Below are 20,187 nucleotides of genomic sequence, written 5' to 3'. Positions count from 1 at the left end.
ATATCGAGAAAAATAGCAATAGCTGCTATTTATCATTGCTATTTTACATTAGCAATAGCAATAGCTATTGCTAATTAAAATAAATAGCATTTTACCATCACTAAAACACAATCACTAAATCGCGTCATCGAATTAGGTATTAATATTAATAACATACAACAGTAATAATAGTAATAATAGTAATAATATTATCAAAACTACGAGCATACGTCCTCATTATCAACTTTTTGCAACTACGCTAATATCACAGATATGTACTAAATAGATGTCTGTGGCTAATATAAACAACTCGAACGGTCGAACACGCATGTCAAAACCCTAGATAATAGCTGGTATAATTTTAAAATTAAAATTTTAAAGCCACATATAGCTTATATAGTTATCGTGACAAATTATAATTTGTCATGATAGTTATATAGATTATAGTTCATATCACGGACTAAGGTATAAGGTATAAGTATTTAGTCCGTAGTTTATATAGGCTCTCTGTACATAGAATAATGCTGATAGGTATTATTTGTCACCGTCAATCCTAACCAGTACAACTATTTACTATCTAATACTCCTATATCACTTATTCACACTCCTATAATAATTGTTCTCACATTCACAATGTTAGCCGGCTCATGTTATTGCAGTTTTTCGTATAGAAAAGCTTCAAGTCTGCGTTGGTAACATAATTATACTGTCATACTACTCATACTGACCATAATATATAAGAATATAGACGTCTCCATACTCTATGGATAAATAGGATAATATAATTATAAATAATAATTAATAATGTACATAGCAAGGTGGATTGATATATCAATATAGTTAATGTAGTATCATGTTGTATCAGGCGCGCACCCAGAATTTTGGTTTGGGGGGGCTTAATAATTACATACAAGTAAACAATTGAAACTAATTTTTAAATAATCACTTTTATTTATTATCACCATATAATGTTATATTATTATGTATTTAATATTTATAATTATATTTATAACTAAATCAATTTAAAATTTAAGTTTCCTGGGTCCCTTTTCAAAAAGAACTTTAATACTTCGGATTCTTTAATTTGTATTTCTCGATGTATGTGAAGATTTGCCAGACCATTTAAACGTGACTGTCCCATTGTGTTTCGGAGATAGGTTTTAATTCGCTGTAGTGTGGAAAACGATCTTTCGGCCGTACTTGTACTTACTGGTAACGTTGCAAATATTTTCAAAAGTATAAATACTGATTCAAATATTTTAACATCACATAAATTTAAACCATCAGATGCGTTTAGCGGTAAAGTATAGCCACAGTTTTTGAATTTTTCATACTACAATTCGAATTCGGCCTTAGCGACACAAAAACTAATTTGTTGCATATATTTTTCATAAAAGTCAAAAAGATTTTTAAAACTTGAAATTTGTTCATCTGTTAGGTTTTGTCCGGTTGGTAAAAGACATTTAAAACTTGTAAGGAGATTTTTATGTTTCAAAAATCGATCAGAAAGACTATTAAGAAATGAATCGACCCGTGGAATAAATAAATTATATTTACTATAATAATGTATAATTTAATTTTGGGGGGCTTAAGCCCCAAAGCCCCCCCCTTGGGTGCGCCACTGTGTAGTATATAGTTTAGGGTCAGTGGTTCCTAGTGGTCTGCGTATTGATGTTAGCGGGTCTGCGGTTGTGTACAGACGTAGACGTACAGTAAGTACTGTTACGAATCACGATAGGTATCTTAAATCGTGGGTACTGTAGTGATTTTTCATTTTTATTTTATTTTAGTGAAATTATTAATTTTGTAGTCGGTTATTGTCTGACTATTGAAACTCGATTTACCGCGGAAAAGGTAGATAATTCATTTATTCAAATTGAAAAGTAAGTATTTACAAAAGAGGGGACCCCGGACCAATTTAAGTTTTACATAGGGGTCCCTGGCTTCATACTAATTGAGAACCACTAGCTTAGTAGCTTATATAAATTATACAATATCTTTATCGGTGTATTGGTATAGAAACTCGAATTATAAAAAAAGAAACCCGTATTAGCACTGTAGTATACTATGATGAAAACTAGTCCTGTGTTGGGTAAATTACTTTTAAAAAGTAATGAAATTACGTTACTCGTTACTTAAAATATTTTTATTTAAATTACATTTGCGTTACCTAAAATTATTTTTATCACGTTACATTACTTTTTCATTAATAAAGTAGTGCGTTATAAATAACGTTACTTTTTTTTAACCATATTCATATGATTCAATTATTATGTGTATGTTTTACAATCATAGACCTAGTGATAATAGACCTATTTTAGTATTATGTACGAATTTACAATCATCTCACCTATAAGGCTATATAGTCACAAGTCATAAATCATAATTTATTTTTAAACCACTCATTTCTTTCTGCTAATAAAGTGATAACATTTATTCCTGAAATGTTTAGTAATATTGTTAACTATAATTATCGGAATCAAAAATAAATATAATTGATTTTTAATTTTTCTGGGATATCCTATACCTGTAATACATTCAAAACTATTATTTTAATAACGCGTTGGTGAGTTACTTCATAGAAATTACTTTTCAAAAGTAATTTTGTTACAATTGCGTTAGTTTAAGTAAAATGTAATGAAATTACTGCTGCTTTACTGAAAAAGTAGTTGCGTTACAGTAATTGTAATTTTTAATTTGCGTTACTGCCCAACACTGTAAACTACACAGCGAAAAGCTCTGTCAATTTTAAATGTTTGATTTATTTACAAAATAAATATTATTATTATTAATTGCATATAAAATGTATCACAATCACAATAACGTGCAAAATACAAATATAAAATAAATATAATATATTTTAGATTCTTAGCGGAACGAGAATGTATATTGATTTTGTAAGTGTTATTATTTTTTTTTGTGGGTATATACTATAATAATGCACTGTATAAGTAGCCGAAATAATGCTTCGATTTTCAAGACAAAATTAAAATAAATATATATGTAAGTAGTAACATATATTAGACGTGGGAAATATTGGATATTAACCATAATGAAAAAAATATATTTTTCTTGTCTAGCTAACTTGACCAGGCCGACACTTACTATGTGGGGTATTAATAATTATTGAAAGTTATATATTATGTTAAGTAATAAAACATATTATAATAACCTGCTACATTAATGTCTATTCCAGACATTGTAAAATTACATCAATATTTATTTTATAGTAAAAAATATTATAAATAATGTAGGCGATTTTTAATCTTATGCGTAGGTATCTATATATGGGTGGGTGGTTCAGATGCTTAAATATCTGCACTCATGGATAAAATATTCGTGACGCCACTGGGTAGTAGGTCCCTACATGTACCATTGTACCATACATATACTGATTTATATATTATTCAGTCATACAATTTATTAAATGATATCAATATATTGCAGGTTAGGTAAGTCTTTAAAGTTCTGGCTACCAAGTTTTAAATATAATGATAATAAATAATAATTGATTAGTAAAAGAAAAAAAATATTTGATTAATAATGATTAACATTATGGAACTAGGTAGTTAAGGTGGAGTTGAATTAAATCAGGGTTGGATGTTTTAGTATACTTATAACTCTCAAGCACCTCCTGTCATCCTTGAAGTTGTGTTTGTGTCTTGCGCCACTGGTGACATGTAGTGGCGGCACGGACTAAGATATACCTTAGGGCTTAGATATACCTAAGGTATATCTTAGTCCGTGAGTGGCGGTCAAATGATAATGTAATTAGTGTGGCGTTTATGTGGCTGATTTTTTGACATAACTAATTGATCATTAAAAATATAATTTATAGTTATCGTTTTATACCTATATCTGAGTTAAATATTGAGAAAAGGTAATGAAGGGGATCTATCATCCCCTCCCAAACCATTTTACCACAACTTTGACAATGTAATTGAGAGGAGGAAGCGGGAATACTGAATATACATTATATTATAATATAAATATTGATGTACCCATAAGGCTTCATATTATTAATATATTATTAAGTTTTTTATGTATGTATTAAATATTATAATTACACAATAATTTTAGCAACTAAAATCTAAAGCGACATTATTCGATCAACACGTCAAAGCTAAACGGTATAACATTAACATTATCTAAGTCAAATACATAATATTTATTTTATCAGTTGGAAATTCAATACACACATATATTGATATATACTTTATATGCTATGTAGTTCGTCTTTATACCACCGCCGCTACTTATCGATTATACTCTCTCACGTTCTCGAGTGGTTATGACTTATGATATTTTTACCTGTGTAGAACTCTAGAAGCGTAATAGCGTTAATTCAAAATGATTTGCCGGTTATTTAAGTCCGATATAGCTATTTCCTTGGTAAAAATCGTATAAAGTTATATCATTTAATAGTACCATGCCGCCGGGATTTGTTTACGATAAGCGTATAAGCGATTTAAAAATATGTATCACGAGACCGTACAGGAATGTGGCGCCAAACGTATACCATTAGCGAAGTATACCAACCCCACGTGTTGAGGAAAAATCCCATGAAAATCCTTTCACATTATTGACGATCTAAATAATAAATATAATGATCGTAGTTTTAGATACATAATGTAACGTAGAAATATAAATTGTTTATCTATATAGGTATATTCTGTTTCGATTATACCAAATATCTTAAAGGTAATATTTTCATGGGAATATGGGAGTGTTACATTGTGTCTTAAATTATTACGGGACAGAATTTATTATTTAAGTCTATTACGATTATAATATAATCGCTCCGCAAGGCGCAAACATTAATTTGGTACATTACTATATTGTTTTTATAATATTATATAATCTTCCAAATGTTGCATATTTTTCGTGAATTAATGCTATAAGATATAAAATATACAATTTTATTTTAATTTGAGATCACAACATTGATCTTTTCTTTAAGTCTATACACTATACCTTTTAAATTTTTTACGTAATATTAAATATTTTTATCTTAGAGTTTAGACAGAAGAGCTGATACCGGCATACCGAGAAGATAACTGATAAATAAAAAAATAACAATGGAAAAGTGGAAAATGAAAAATAAAGCAAGAATACCAAGGTAACTAGAAAACATCACAGAATTCGAATTTTACCCGTGGTTGTCCGTCGAATCGGAAGGCGTTCGTATATCACGAAACGGTATTTTGTCTATAGGAGGGCGAAGAGTGGCGAGTCAGTTGGCGGCACTGCAGTCATCAGGAGCAGGAAGGTGTTTTTTGTTTTTTTTTGTTTTTTTTTTTTTATGTACCAATATCGCCAATCGCTACTCGCAAGTGTCGAGCATGAAACGATAAGTGCGAAATCCGTACCGCTCGCATTTTGGTGTGTTCGTACACCGTGTTTACTGCCGCTGTTTGTACGTCCGCCGTCGCGTACACGTCGCCGTGACCGTTCGTCCGCTAGCGGATCTCGCCGCCATCGTCCATTGAACCGCGCTCTCGCCCGACCCGTACCGCCGCCGATGTAAACGGGCCCCCCCGACCGAATGTGTTGGACGTGTTGAGAGCTGTTTGGGATTACCTAGTTTGTGCCACACAACATGTAAGTACACGGGTATTTGTCACTACTTCCCTGGGGCTTGACGGACCGGACTCCGTATAGGATGAGCCGCGGAGACGATCGCAATTTCGGTTGTTAACGATTTTTTTCTAATGTCCTTTTTTTTCCTCTTCCCCGTCAAATCAAAACACGAAAACACGGGAAAACGGTGGTGGTGCCATCTGCCGGCCGCTCGCATTTGTTGTCATTATCTACGTTTTATTATTACGCTCCCGAGTGTTAAAATATTAATTTATATTTTATTTATTATTATATTATATTACATTCTTTCAATGCGGACTCGCGTACGGATTTTCCTAATTCTCTTGCCCCCCCCCCTACTTGATTAAAGTCACGTGCAGCCAAGTCTGTGCTCCAACAAGCGCCCTAACGTTTTTTCGTTAATATGTCTCGTTTGTGTTCCTAGTGATTGTCAGTCGTCAGATGACGTCCCGCGTTTCGACTGCAATGGAATGCGTTAGAATTGGTACAGTCCCAACCTGCTTGGCGTTTGCGAATTGATTACTACAATATACCCGGTAAGTTATCGATACTCGTCACAAACCATTCCTCAAAGGTGTTGTCTAAAAGTGTGTGTGTGTGTGTGTGTGTGTGCGTGTAGAGCAACTAAGACTTCATGAGTTAACCACCTAACGTTTATCCCTCAGTGTTCATATGTACTACCAACACCTATAATTTTACTCTATTCTCTCAGTCGTTTAAACTGTCTAGATCTTGTTATTAGGTATGTATTATTCAATTCACTGAATGTACGTTAAAATTGTTAAAATCTATTGAATCACATATACCTTCTCTGTTTAATTGTTAAAATTGTGGCTATTGATGGGTTAGGTTATCATCATATAACAATAGTATCTGATGGTTTTGAGTAAAATTATTGTATTCTATTTGTTTCTGTAAATATGCTATAACATCAGGAACAGTGGCCATTGATAGAGATAACATAGATATTTTTATTTATATAAATATTGATCATATACAATTAGATAAGTAGGAACACGGTTAACAAAACAAATACAACATTACCTAAATAGATAAGCAATTTGAAGATATTAAAATTGAGAAAATTGGTGAAAATTATGAAGTTAATGGTAAATGAGATAGAGTTGGGATCTTGATTGAGCAATATATTTTAGTCTGAGATTATCTTAAGTTAAATGTATTATGATAATAATTTTGATCTAAACATATTTAATTAGGCACCCATGTGTAAAAATACTCAAAATCTGTTATTTATTTTGGTTTTGTAGTTTTATGTGCTTAAAGCAATTTTCATGGCTTGTAAATTGAGTTAGCTCTTTTCAAAAAAGTCTTGTAATAGGTAATAACATATTTTTCGATTAATTAAGGGTAACTTTTAATTATATTCAATACGATTAGGTACCTACCTACCTAGATATTAATTTCTTCAATTCAGACATACTATGTTCATCACTATTATAATTTTAATATATTAAATACTTAAATCATAAATTTATAAATATTTGGTTATTATTTTCTAAGCTATGCAGGTACCTAGTATACATTAATATAATATCTTCTATAAATCTCTAAAAAACCCGTCAATTCATTTTTTTCAATCTTTCTTCATATTAGAACTTATAGGTAGGTAATAAGTACCTACATAGTACCAATAATAAATAACCTGCTGTTCTAAATTAGACATTTAAAAAAAATAATTTATGAGTAAGCAAGTAATATTTATAAAATTGGGTGCTAATTTTATATGCACTCTATAGAAAATTTTCTATTTTGGACTGTGCTCTACATTTATCGTTTTTTCAGTATTTCATATTAATGTAATTTGTGTATAATATGTAACTGATGAAAAAATTGCATTTTATTTTATTTTTGATTCATGTTCTGAATGTCTTCCAATAAGGCGAGTAAAACTTATGGACTGTCTTTAAGGTATAGTTGCCATGAGTAGTAATCAATACTTCTAATTATTAAGAAGAATACCCATTGTTTTCTTCAATACTTTAATTTTCACATCTAACTATGACCACTCAATGTTTTGAATGTGAACTAATATTATTCAAATCAATATATTATGATGTTTGGTGATCCTCTTTTGTATAAAACCTTGGATTGCAAGACACCTGTATGCAGCCGTTTGTCTATTACTTACCTGACTACTTCTTCATGTTCGATCCATTACCATTTTTGTGGGCAATTCCAATACAAACATAAATACAAATTCAACAATTTTACAAAGTGTAACCATCTTACTGTTACAATGTTGGTTCTGTGATTTAAATGTAAATAACTTCTACCTCCATTTGGTGTTTTTGTTGTCTGACAGGCTCTTTTTGGACAGAATTGTAGCCAACCACTTCCCACTGTGGTATTTTCTTTGTTTTACCTAAATTTAAGTGCCTCATGTGTGATAAGGGCATAGGCCTTATGTTCGGCACATTTTAATAATCCTTTTTCTACTAAAAACTGATTACACAATCTTATTGGTGAAAGTAGAATAAAACTTACAAAACACAATCATAGCCATTACAATTAATTAATAATAAACAAAAATATCACAATACCTACCTACCTACAGTATTAGGTAGGTAGTTTTATTAGAAACAAATTAATCCTGTGAGGTAACTAAATTTTGAAGATAACGCATTCAGTCGCTTACCAAACTAGCACCCAAAACTGTTATAATCTATGTTGGTTGTAACTTCCCACAGTTTATTGAAGATTTAACCTTCTAAATCAGTTTTCTTTAGAATACTAATAGTGTATATAGAATTGAAATTTAAGATTTATAAGACTTATAAAGATATCTTATTATAAGACTCAATTTTCCATCTAACGTAAACCGTCCAGCCCAGAGTTAGCTTATTAGCCCTAATTGGAAGTTTAATACCAGGGAGTGCATCTAGGTTTGTAAGGGTTCTTAATATTTTTTTGTTCTATAAAATCAAGTTTATTTCCTAAATGAAATGTAATAAATTTTACTACCCATTTATGTTGTAGATCTACCTATAATATTTTATAAATACTTCATCATAGTCAGGCTTACAAAATATACTGACAGCCCATGTTACCATTCCGTCGTAACTCGCCTCAGTGTCTTATAATTCTTATATTAAAGAATATAGCCCAAGGCTAACCATTCCTTTATTATCTATGGTCACTTACCCAAGAGTCTTAGACTCTTCTTTCGATCATTATTGGTATAGCCTAGTGTTTCGGTTAAACTTGCATTTATACATTTATACCATAGCTTTTGAAACAGAATATATGACTTTTAAATATAGCTGCAATTCAGTGGAACATGTATTTTTCTAAATTTTGCAATTTTATCGTTTTGATTTGGGCTTACGAAATGGCATATTATATTGTTAAGACTAAATATTTTAAAAGATAAATATTTAAGAAATGTAGTCTAATTCTTTAATTTTTTTTTTTTTATAAAACTACCTACCTATATTTATATTTGTTTACAAAACCAGCATGCTGTATGGTGAATGTACCTATTTGTTTTCCTATTGCCAGTTTATATTGACTTTATTCATACCTGGTTGAAAAAGGTTAAATATTTGGAATTTTCTACAAGTCCAAATCAATCTAATCATTGTAACTTATAATAATTTATTTATTTTTCAGTTAATTCTTCAAAAATTAACAACAAGACAATTTATCATACACCTTTATTTCAACTCTGCTATGTGGTAAGTAAATGCAATTTTTTTTTTTTTTTTTATCAGATCTTTTACTAATAGACTCACCTTACCTATAAGGTAGCTACAGTAGTGACCACAAAATACAGCAGTGATGTACTCCTAAATTATATTTTAGATATAAAACTTGTGTGATCATTTTTGAAGTAACACTACTTAATTTATCAGCAAATTACGTTAGATGAATCTGGTCCTTTTGTGGCTAGCTTAATACACATTGATATGAACATTTAAAAATTGTACATATCGCAGCCCTCGGCTACACAGGCATAGTAAAAATTGTATTTTCTTCAAATATGAACATCTATATATTTTATACCATTATTTAGATAAGAAACGGGGCTAGGGCCTTAAGTGGCTTTCATTTAGAATTATGGTTCTAAAATCTAAACTGACGAATGAGAATCATTTAAAAATAACAATTTCTAATATCTCTGATTTGAATTATTATTTAACTGTAATACTTTTATTAAATAATTATTACAACTATAAGTACAAAATTAAAAAAAAAAATATACCTTAAACAGCTTAAACCATTAAAAAAATTAATTATTTATTATGAAATGAATTTCAAAATTTCAATAAATAAAAACAATAAATTTAATAAATAATAATGATTAAATTTGAAATCATTTTCATTCGGTTATTTTCTATTTTAGAACCTGGGTGTATAAAATAACTGTTTATTAATTTAACGCAGTCACATATAAAGAATACAATTTTGGGTGGAGGGAGGACTTTTAGAAATTCTCCAGACGTACTATTACGTTCCTTTATTTATAATATTTGCCAGTAGCCATTAAACTTTAGGAAATTCTGGCTCACATTATTTTAAACTTAGTAAAATCATATTATATATCTCAAAATTAAATAAAATAAAAATTATAAATTTTTAATTTTATGTAACAGGTTGCAGAGCTTAACTAGTGTAGCAGTGGAAAGGTTAAAAACAATAATTTTACACACATACATTTATAATTTGTTACCTAGTAACTTATTATTATTTTAATTAATTTGAATTTAAAAGTTAATAGAAGCTATTTTTAATACGACACTTTTAATAGGTACTGATATTTTTTCCGTTATAAGTTATAATTCACATTGTATACCTTTCTTATATACAACAGGCATCAATGCTGCAAAAGGTGGAGTTAGATTTTTATCATTTGCAAACTCAGCATGTCATATAGAACTAAACGTCAACCAATTTCTAAAGATGAATGTCCATGTAAGTAGTATTTTAAACTAATCAATTAAAATATATCTAAATTTGTTTTTTTTTTATAGTACCAACAAAGAGGCGGAAGGGGCGCCCTTCGACGTTACAGGAAGAAGAAGAAGCGTCCTCCTTAGATACTCAAAGTGGCTCGCGTTCAGATATGAAAATACCATCATCAATTTATAATACAAGGATTACAACTGATGCACCAGCAGAAGTAAATATTTTCTTTACTTACATATTATGAACTTTATGTTAATATATACAATTTTTATTTTTCCATTTTAGTTATTTCGTAAAGACTTGATCAGTGCCATGAAGCTTCCTGATTCTGAACAGTTATCTACTGATGCATATTGGATTATTAGTGACCAATGGAAGCAAGAGTGGGAACGGGGTGTACAAGTACCCGTTAATCCAGACTCTTTGCCAGGGTCAAGTGTTCATGAAATTCCAGTTGTCTGCTTGCAGTCTTCAACTAAATCACCTAGACGTTCACCCTCATCAATTTATCACTCTCAACATAATGAATTCAAACTGTATGTTTTTTTTAAATATTTAATCTTTCCTAATTATTCTAATCTTGTTCTTATTATAGGCCAAAACATAAATATATTCGCATCACAAAAGATGAACATTTTAAAACCGAAGAACATCAACTGTCACTTTTACCTTTAAAAGCAGAAAAATCTTGTTCATATGATATGGATGATGTAGATTCAGCTTGGTTAAAACTGTGTAATGGTGAAAGATCATTAGGAGGTAATAAGTCGAAAGTATTTTAAACATGTGGATTGAAATTTTAATTAAATATTTATTTAGGCTTCCCAAAAATAAAAGATGATCAATTTGAGCATGTTATGGAAGAATTAGAAATGAGGTGCTGGGAAAAAGTGCAAACAATAATTAAGGAAGAAGAAGGCCTTGGAATTGAATATGATGAAAATGTTATCTGCGATGTGTGCCGTTCGGTTTGTTCACTGTTAAATAATTATTTTATATATACATATAGCAAAAGAACATTAAAATAAGAACAATTATTACATAATATATTGTGGTAAAAAGATCCCATACTTGCATGTGTTGTCTTCGTCATACAAACGTACAACGGAAAATTTGTATTTAGCCAAACCAATTTTGTGTTATTTTTAATTTAGTGAATTAATATGTTTTTAAACATGGGTAAGAACATTATTTGTGTTAAGCCACGCACTGCGGTGCTGTACAATTCTATGGTGGCGTAAATTGTGTTCGGCTGCATTTTATCACTACTGTGACAGTGTGTGGCGAACTTAAGTATGAAAGTTTTTAAGTGGGGTAAAATGATGCACGTTGTAAGATAAAGCAACACATGCAGATATGGCTGTGTTATTGTTACTGAACAGAATAAGTGACAACAATGTTGTTTGAATCAGGTGAAAATTTTTTTTTTAAGATCATTTTTTATGTTATACCGAGATCTCTAAAATTCTTTAAGATATCTAGTAACCTTAATATAATTTGTTCTCTTTTAATCATTTATCCAGTTACCCATATTCCATAATTAAGTAATTGGGCATTTACAATAGTTTTTAGACAGTTATCAAAGAGCTTTTGTTTTTATTTGTAAAAGAGTTAATGCAGAGTGTAACAGATATCAGATGGACCAGACATCAAATAACTGGTTATAATCAATAATTTTTTATTTTAGTTATAAATGCTTTCGTTTTTGTTTAATTTTATTTATTAATACTGAAAAGAAAAAGGAAATAATAGTCAATTTGTAAATCTGTTTTTTTAAATTTAATGGTATAAATATTTATCTGTGTCAAGTAGTATATTTTTTAAAATATTATATACTCAATTTTAATAATTATTTTGAAAATTAAGTATTTATAGTTACACAATGTTTAAGTAACCATTCTAAAAATGTCATTATAACAAGATACTAGATAAATTACTAAGATAGTGATTGACACTAAAAGTAATTTAATATTCATAAATTTATAATTATAATTTGTATCTTTTTAGCCTGATTCAGAAGATGGTAACGAAATGGTGTTTTGTGATAATTGCAATATTTGTGTTCATCAAGCATGTTATGGTATTACCACAATCCCATCTGGGTCATGGCTGTGTCGTACTTGTACTTTACGTTTTCGTCCTGAATGTGTACTCTGTCCAAATAAAAATGGTGCAATGAAATGCACTCGATCAGGTCATAAATGGGCTCATGTGTCATGTGCATTGTGGATACCAGAAGTTAGCATTGGGTGTGTAGAAAAAATGGAACCTATTACAAAAATATCAAGTATACCTGTAAGTATTATAATCAGAAACATGGTAAAATAAATCAAGAATTAATTAATAATATATCATATAATTTTAGCCTAGTCGATGGGCCCTAATATGTGTATTGTGCCGAGAACGAGTTGGAGCATGTATACAATGTTCAGTTAAAACATGCAAGACTGCATATCATGTTACTTGTGCTTTTAAGCACGGTCTTGAAATGAGAGCTATTATTGAAGACGAGAGTGCTGAAGACGGAGTTAAATTACGGGTTAGTATCATTATACATACATTTCATGTATTTTAATATTATTAGTTTTATTGAAAAATATTTTTAAATGTTATAGTCGTATTGTCAAAAACATAGTGTAACTAGTAAAAAAGATAGAAATTCTGGTTCAGAAGATGAAGATTCTACAAAAAGGAAACGAAAAGATATGACTTCTGAAGAAAAAAATCAAGCTAGAGCAGCCAAGTATGTGTATTTAAAAAATTTTAAATGAATAATGTGTTTTATAAATATAATTTTTTTTTCCAGGCTGCAAGAAATTGAAGGTGAATTTGAAAAGCATGTTAGTGTCATTGATGTTACACAATGTCGTGATGTTGATAATGATGGTATTCTATACATTTATAATTATTGGGTATTAAAAAGAAGATCTGGAAATAACAGACCTTTGTTATTACCAAAATCTGATGATGGTGATCTTCTTGGAAGACAGCAAGAACAAGCAGATTTAGAAAAACATAAAATGTTTGTACAACTTAGACAAGATTTAGAAAGGGTATGTAATAAAACTGAAATGAAAATTATTGCTATACTAAATGTTACAATGATTTATGTTAATTATTAAATTAAATTTGGTTTTTAGGTACGGAATTTGTGCTACATGGTAAGCAGAAGAGAAAAGCTTTCTCGTAATTTACTCAGCTTACGTGAGCAAACTTTTCACAAACAAGTTGCCGTTCTTTCAGATACCAAGCTTAATCTTAGTTCAGCAGAAGTATCAGCCGTCCAGGAAGCTAATCATGGACCATCAATTTATGATCGACTATACTCGTATCCTGATGCTCCAGACTTGAGCACTGATTTTGAAACTATGTTATCTCGTATCGCTGGTGCTGGTTCACCAGAAAAATCCAATTATACTAGTTTGAAATGGCCCCCAAGTAATAATCCATATAAACGGTCATATATCAATGGGTCTATACGATACTCAAGTATGTCAAGCAGTAGTGATCTTGAACTAAAACCTCCAAGACTAATCAGTAGTGAACGATCAAGTATGGATGAAGCTGAACTAATCAAATCTATGTTGAATAAACGTAAATTAAAAGAAAAAAGGCTGAATAAAAAACGTTCGAAAACAAAACTTTCTACCGATTCGTCTACTGAAGAAGAAAATGATAAAGTAAAACAAAAATGGAGTGTATCGCCTAATAAAAAATTATTACAAATAGAAAAGCAATTTGGTAGTGAAGACAGTGAAGATCTTTCTTTACCTAAGCTTTCATCTAAACGTCCAACTAAGGTAAATAATATTTATTCTGACTCAGATTCTGAAGTTTCAACCAAAGATGACAGTATCTCTTACACACATACGAAAGCAGCTGTTAAAGAGTTTTCTCAAGGAAAGTCTAAAGTTAAAGTTATAAAAGATAAAAGTACTTCTGTTGCTAAAACTAAAGAAACGCTATTGGAGAAAGATATTAAAAAAATCAAAAAAGATGATGCTAAAAATAATACTACGGTGCCTTCAGAACTTATTGTACCTCAAAGACAAGCTGCTAAGAAAGCTACTGAAAGTATTCATCGGGTGCATAATAAGCATGATGAAATTTCAAATGAAAAGAAATCACCTGAAAAATTATTTTCAATACATAAAAAATCTCCTGAAAGGGTTACATCTAATATTAAATCACCAGATAAACAACCTACTAAAGTTAATAAAATTAAAAACACTGAAAAATTAAGTTCAGTAGAAAAAGAATCTGATCCACAAGATTTATTCAATATTGTTCCACAGAGGCAAGCCGCTAAAAAAGCTATTCAAGGTATTAAGAGTGGTATGACAAAACCTGTTGAAGAAACCAAAGTATCTGATTCTGTTAAAAAAGACGATTCAACTACAAAGTCTAAACGTAGTACAAAGTCTTCTTTATCCTCTACATCGAGTAGTAGTTCTTCTAGTAGTTCATCAAGTACTTCAAGTACGTCTAGTTCTTCATCTTCATCTGGTTCATCTACTTCTGAAAGTGATACAGAACCAGAGAAGAAGAATAAATCTATTGATCGTATTAGCCCACAAAAAGAAATTAATAAAACTAAAAGCCCTCCTAAAGCTAAAGGTTGGTTATCAGAGAATAAGCCAATTAAAATTAGTTCCTCCTCTAGTAGTGAGTCTGATAAAGACCAAAAAGTGATCAGGGCGCCAGACAAGAAGCTTAAAACTTCCGACAGGCGGCCTGAACACAGGTTTCAGGATCCGCCACCTAAGAGAGAGGAATCTAGAAGAAAATCGATTGGAAGTGATCGATGCGATACTGTTCAAATCGTCACATGTGGAGATTCTAGTGTCGGGGATGATGGAAATAGAAAATCGAGCGATAGTGACCACGTTGGAACATCAACTAGTCAGCCGGACGGAATTAAACAAGAAACGAAACAGCCCATACATGCAGTTGAGGACAAAGAGATTGAGAAGAAGTTGAAACTTGATGATGGTGATCAAAGAGTTCTCAAAGAAGACCATGGCCTTAATAAGAATATTCAAGAAGTAAAAAATAAAAATGTAACACCAGTACAACATACATCTGATAAAGAAAATAAGAAAACCGATGAGTTAAACTTGTATTTACCAGGTGGTCATCGTTTAAATGATCTCAAAGATGAAAATTTATTAAGTTCTTCATTTTTAACCAGACAAGATATAGAACGAGAATTGGTTAATAATATTGATTACGATAATAAGAAATTCTCTAAAATGCCATTCAACTGTAATAATCATTTTTCCGGAGGTCAAAGATCAATATTTTCTCCACAACAGTGTAATAAAGATATTCCAGATTTTGACTTTGATAATGATATGCTTGCCGTTGAACAAGCAGCAAATGAAGAAGGATTTGGTTTAACAAGAGATACAGATGTTCGAAATGCTCCATTAACTTTTACATTCAACAACGAATTTATCTTCAAAGATGATTCAAAAGAAGTTACAGCTAGAGAAACATTAAATCTCGTTGAAAAGTTAAGATTAGGAATCACCAAAAAATCTGTTCCATTAGAAAATGAGAACATAGAAAATATTGAGTTAAACGATACTCCTAAAATACTTGATCCACCTAAACCATCTGAACCAGAACAAAAGACAGATAATATTCTTTATAATGCATACAACAAATTCCATCAACAGTCCAATGAAGTAGTAGATGTGAATAAAGTTCCAGAACGAGATAAATTGGATAGGAGTGAAAGTGCTTTATCTGATGAGAGATGGGTACCACCAAGTCAACGTAGTCAGGCAGAATCTCCTTATCAGGATATTAATGATGCCAATCGTTGGTCAGATAGCGTTGTGATGCCATCTAGACGTTCAGATACTTCAAATGAACCATCTCCGGAACATAGAGATCCAACTACAACAGAGTCAGTATATCAAAATATACACACGTTTCCTACATCTGTTCCGATGCAAATGGACAATATGCAGTATTCTCAATATTCAGATCCATCATTTATATTGAATCCATCTACTAATAATCAGTTGTCTTTTATATCTTCTTCGCGAACTTTTAATCCTCAGCAATTTGCAATACCTCCACCATTCTCAGCTCATCAATCATTGATGCCAGAGTTGAATAAACCATTACATTTGCAAACTCCTTGTACAGCAGCCTTCACTTCGTCAACCCAAAATATGGCATTTACTGCAGCCATGATATCTCCAATGACACATCATGATAATTTTATTCCACCGTTTAATGATATAAGTATGTATAACGATAGCAATCTTTTGGTGGGTTCTGGTACTAATAATTTATCTTTACATACAGAATCTGTGATGCATACTGTATTCAATGCAATTAATCAAGCATCTATGATAGATAATCAACTTTCTATTTTACCAACAATTCAAACTCCTAGAGTCTCTACCAGTGATCAAATGTCTGGTGTTCATAATCAAATTCCAGCTTCAACAAATAACCAAACCCAAGAGATTAATGTACAATCGACCTCAAATCAACACAAAGTACCAGTAACTTTAAATAACCAAACTGAAATAACTCTTGCACAATCAATTTCTAACAACCAAGAGCCTGTTTTTAGTCAAAGTAAAATTACTAGTGGACAAGTAACGTCCACCATTCAATTAACAACACCAATATCAAACCAAATACCATTGATTAAACAACAGTCTATTCCAGAAGTACATATACCATCAATATCTCAAGCAGAAGTTAGTCAAAACATCATTAATCAAACACCAGTACAGACACCTATCAGTGTCAGTCAAGTATCTAATCAAACTACTCCAAGTATACCAACTCCTAAACAATCACCTGCTCTTCCGACAACTCCTTTGCCAGAACGATCCCCAATGTCTATTATTGCTTCATCTCCTTCTGTGACTAGTTCACCTCATCCTAATCGCACACCTTCTGATAAAAAATCTCCTTCTAAACCAACTCGATCTTCAAGCCGTGTTACTGCTCAATCTTATAAATCACCTGAAATAGTTGATCATTCACCAGAAGTTAAAAAGCAGAACAAACGAGGACCAAAACCTCAGTCGAAAACTTCTGGACGTGGTCGAGGTCGTGGGCGTGGGCGTTCATCGAATCATTTTACTGATTATAATCCTGCTGTTAGTAAACTTGCTGGTACTGCCTATGATCTTGATTTTGTTGAAGAATTTGGTAATGATAATAATGGTGTTATGGAGAATCTTCGAGCAATGCGTGAACGTAAAAAGTCTGATGTTAAAGCTGATAGTAAATCACCTGTATCGCCTAAAGTGCATAGCAGCCCTAATAACTACAGAAGAAAACATGCCAGTATAAAAGAACTTAAACCTCCTTCCCCCATAATAGAAACTATTATTGAAGATCCACCTGCTCAAATAATAATGGATGAACTGACTCCTATGTTACCAGGGCCCGTTGATATGAGAACATATGATTCATATGACAATACAACATCATATTCCGATAACATTTATGATACCAACACTAATGTTGATGATAAAGTAACTGATATTGTGAATACCTTAAAAGAAGACTTACAGAACTTATCAAAATTATCTTCCAAAGATAAAGATATTGAAGATCAATTAGTTTTAATGGATGACCAGATCAAGATAGTTAAACTACCCCCTCCCGTTGAAAAAGAACCAATAGCATCAAGTACAGTATTGCAAAGTGAATCTAGAAATCAATTAAAAGTTAAAATAAAAGGTCCTTTCTTAAATGCTAAATACAACAACGTTCAAAATCAGCCAATATTACCAACAATTGATACATCGGCTATTAGTATGAATATACCAAGTCATTCAGTTCCTCCTTCAGAAGCTGCTAGTGTACCCTCGAATTTCAGACAAATGAGGAAAAAAGAATTACTCCGGCAATATTGTAATCAACAAGATAATATCGAACAGACAACAAACCATCCTGTAGTCCCTCCGCTAAGTCGAAATATTATTACCATACCAAAAGCAGTGGCATCAATGACTACGATCCCTACCAAAGAAGACTATAAAGCAGTGGTAGATGCTAATATGGAAAAGAAGCGTACTAAATATGGATCTGATGATCCAAAATCTAATTACTTCAATAATATTCGTAAAGAAGCTCCAACACCCAAAATAAAAATAAAAATTGGTGGGGAACAGCCAGTAGTCACAACAATGGAAGAAAAACGTAGTCTCCGTCCACCTAAAAAAAGAATTTGTGATACTCAAAATGATGACACTAATCATTTGATAGCACCTACTATGGAACAGTTAAGGCGAGACAGTATGAAATTCAGAAAGAAAGTGTTTGCTCGTTTTGAAGAAGATGCATTAGCATCCACTTCAATTCCTATATCTCCTGTTACAAAAAACAAAAAGAAACGTCGGTCTAGTCCATCAGTATCTAGGAAAAAGAAACCGCGCACAAATAAAGAAATATCTCAGGTTCAAGTGATAGAGGCTAAAGAAAGCACTCCAAAATTGATAATTAGATTCTCAAAAGCAGCACCTGATGAAGCTGAAGTAAGTGCAGTTACAGAACCAAAAAAAGCTTCCCCCATTAAATTGAAAATATCTAGATGTAAAGAAGGATATGTTATGAAACCTCCTAGTAACCAAACGAATCCTGACACTTCATTAAACAATAATTGTGAAGTTCGGTGACGGTAAAAATTCTTATAATTTTAGATCAATCTTATCATTGATAAGCATTTTGTGTATAAAAATTAATAAAATGTAATTTATTTATTTAATTTTAGTTTGTACATTCATATTTATTTATTTAAAACAAATTTAATTAATTTAAAATGTAAATTCATAATATTAAGATGTTGTTTTCCTCAATTTGTTGTTAATTGAACTAATAATACAAACAAATGTTCTATGAATACTCCAAGTTATTGATATTATCATGTTAAGGCCAGCAGATGTCAATTAATTTTAATTTTGTTATCTAGTTTAAGATAAGAAATTTTCATGTTAATGTGCAATATGCAAAATATTATGTAAAGTATTTTTTTTTTAACTATTTGTTAACCTTTTACATTAAAATCGAACAATTTTTTTTCTTTTTTTGTACTTGTTATATTACCAATTTTTTTTTAAAGTTTACGTTATACTAAGCCTTGGGTTGTTTTTTTTTAACTGTGATTGTTTTATTTTTTCGACAACATGACAAAAAGGTTCTATAAAAAAAGCTTGTAATTAATAAGAATTTATTCTTCTATTTTTTCCAGATTTTAATTTTTTTTTTTAACTTAAATTTTTAGTCAATATACAACTTTTTTTTAGCTTTAAGTACATTTAATACATTTGACAATTAGTCAAAAAAAAGATCTCAATTTTCACTTTTGTTAGATTTTAAGATTTTATATAGAATCTAAATGAAATAAATGAAAATTTTTAGGACTATTTTATTAGTTAAAACATAAGTTTTAAACTATTGGGAGAATGAAATATATGGTTTTAATTTGTAGGATTCTTTTCTTTTATTTATACATATATTTTTTGAATATATTTTATTTGAAGCGTTTTAATTCTAAATAATTAATGGACGTCTGTTTTTTTTGTTTAAAAATAATAGACAATCGTAACATTTTAAGGTGATGACACATTGTTGGTAGTTTTATTAATACAATTTTAATGTAATTGTATTTCGTAAGTGTTCAAAACATTATTAATTAAT

General features: G+C 30.6%; 1 protein-coding gene across 3 annotated transcripts; it reads left to right on the top strand.

The window, feature by feature from the left end:
• The first annotated feature begins 5,279 nt into the window (after window positions 1–5,279).
• LOC132949797 (PHD finger protein rhinoceros) lies at window positions 5,280–19,570 on the top strand. Of its 3 annotated transcripts, XM_061020884.1 has the most exons (14): window positions 5,280–5,580; window positions 6,005–6,116; window positions 9,211–9,275; window positions 10,412–10,512; window positions 10,572–10,720; window positions 10,792–11,042; window positions 11,102–11,265; window positions 11,326–11,474; window positions 12,514–12,801; window positions 12,872–13,045; window positions 13,122–13,249; window positions 13,313–13,559; window positions 13,647–16,764; window positions 16,828–19,570. In XM_061020884.1, exons 4-14 carry the CDS (start codon window positions 10,464–10,466, stop codon window positions 19,164–19,166), a joined length of 7,056 nt encoding a protein of 2,351 aa, XP_060876867.1. In that variant the 5' UTR covers window positions 5,280–5,580; window positions 6,005–6,116; window positions 9,211–9,275; window positions 10,412–10,463; the 3' UTR covers window positions 19,167–19,570. The 3 variants fall into 3 exon arrangements, with proteins under 3 accessions (XP_060876867.1, XP_060876864.1, XP_060876866.1); XM_061020881.1 differs by having other exon boundaries at window positions 13,647–19,570; XM_061020883.1 differs by lacking the exon at window positions 6,005–6,116 and having other exon boundaries at window positions 13,647–19,570.
• The last annotated feature ends 617 nt before the right edge of the window (window positions 19,571–20,187 follow it).

This window comes from Metopolophium dirhodum, chromosome 7, assembly GCF_019925205.1.
Source record: "Metopolophium dirhodum isolate CAU chromosome 7, ASM1992520v1, whole genome shotgun sequence".
NCBI lineage: Eukaryota > Metazoa > Arthropoda > Insecta > Hemiptera > Aphididae > Metopolophium > Metopolophium dirhodum.
The sequence above is the reverse complement of the archived record's forward strand: the minus strand, read 5'-3'. Positions and strand labels throughout refer to the sequence as shown.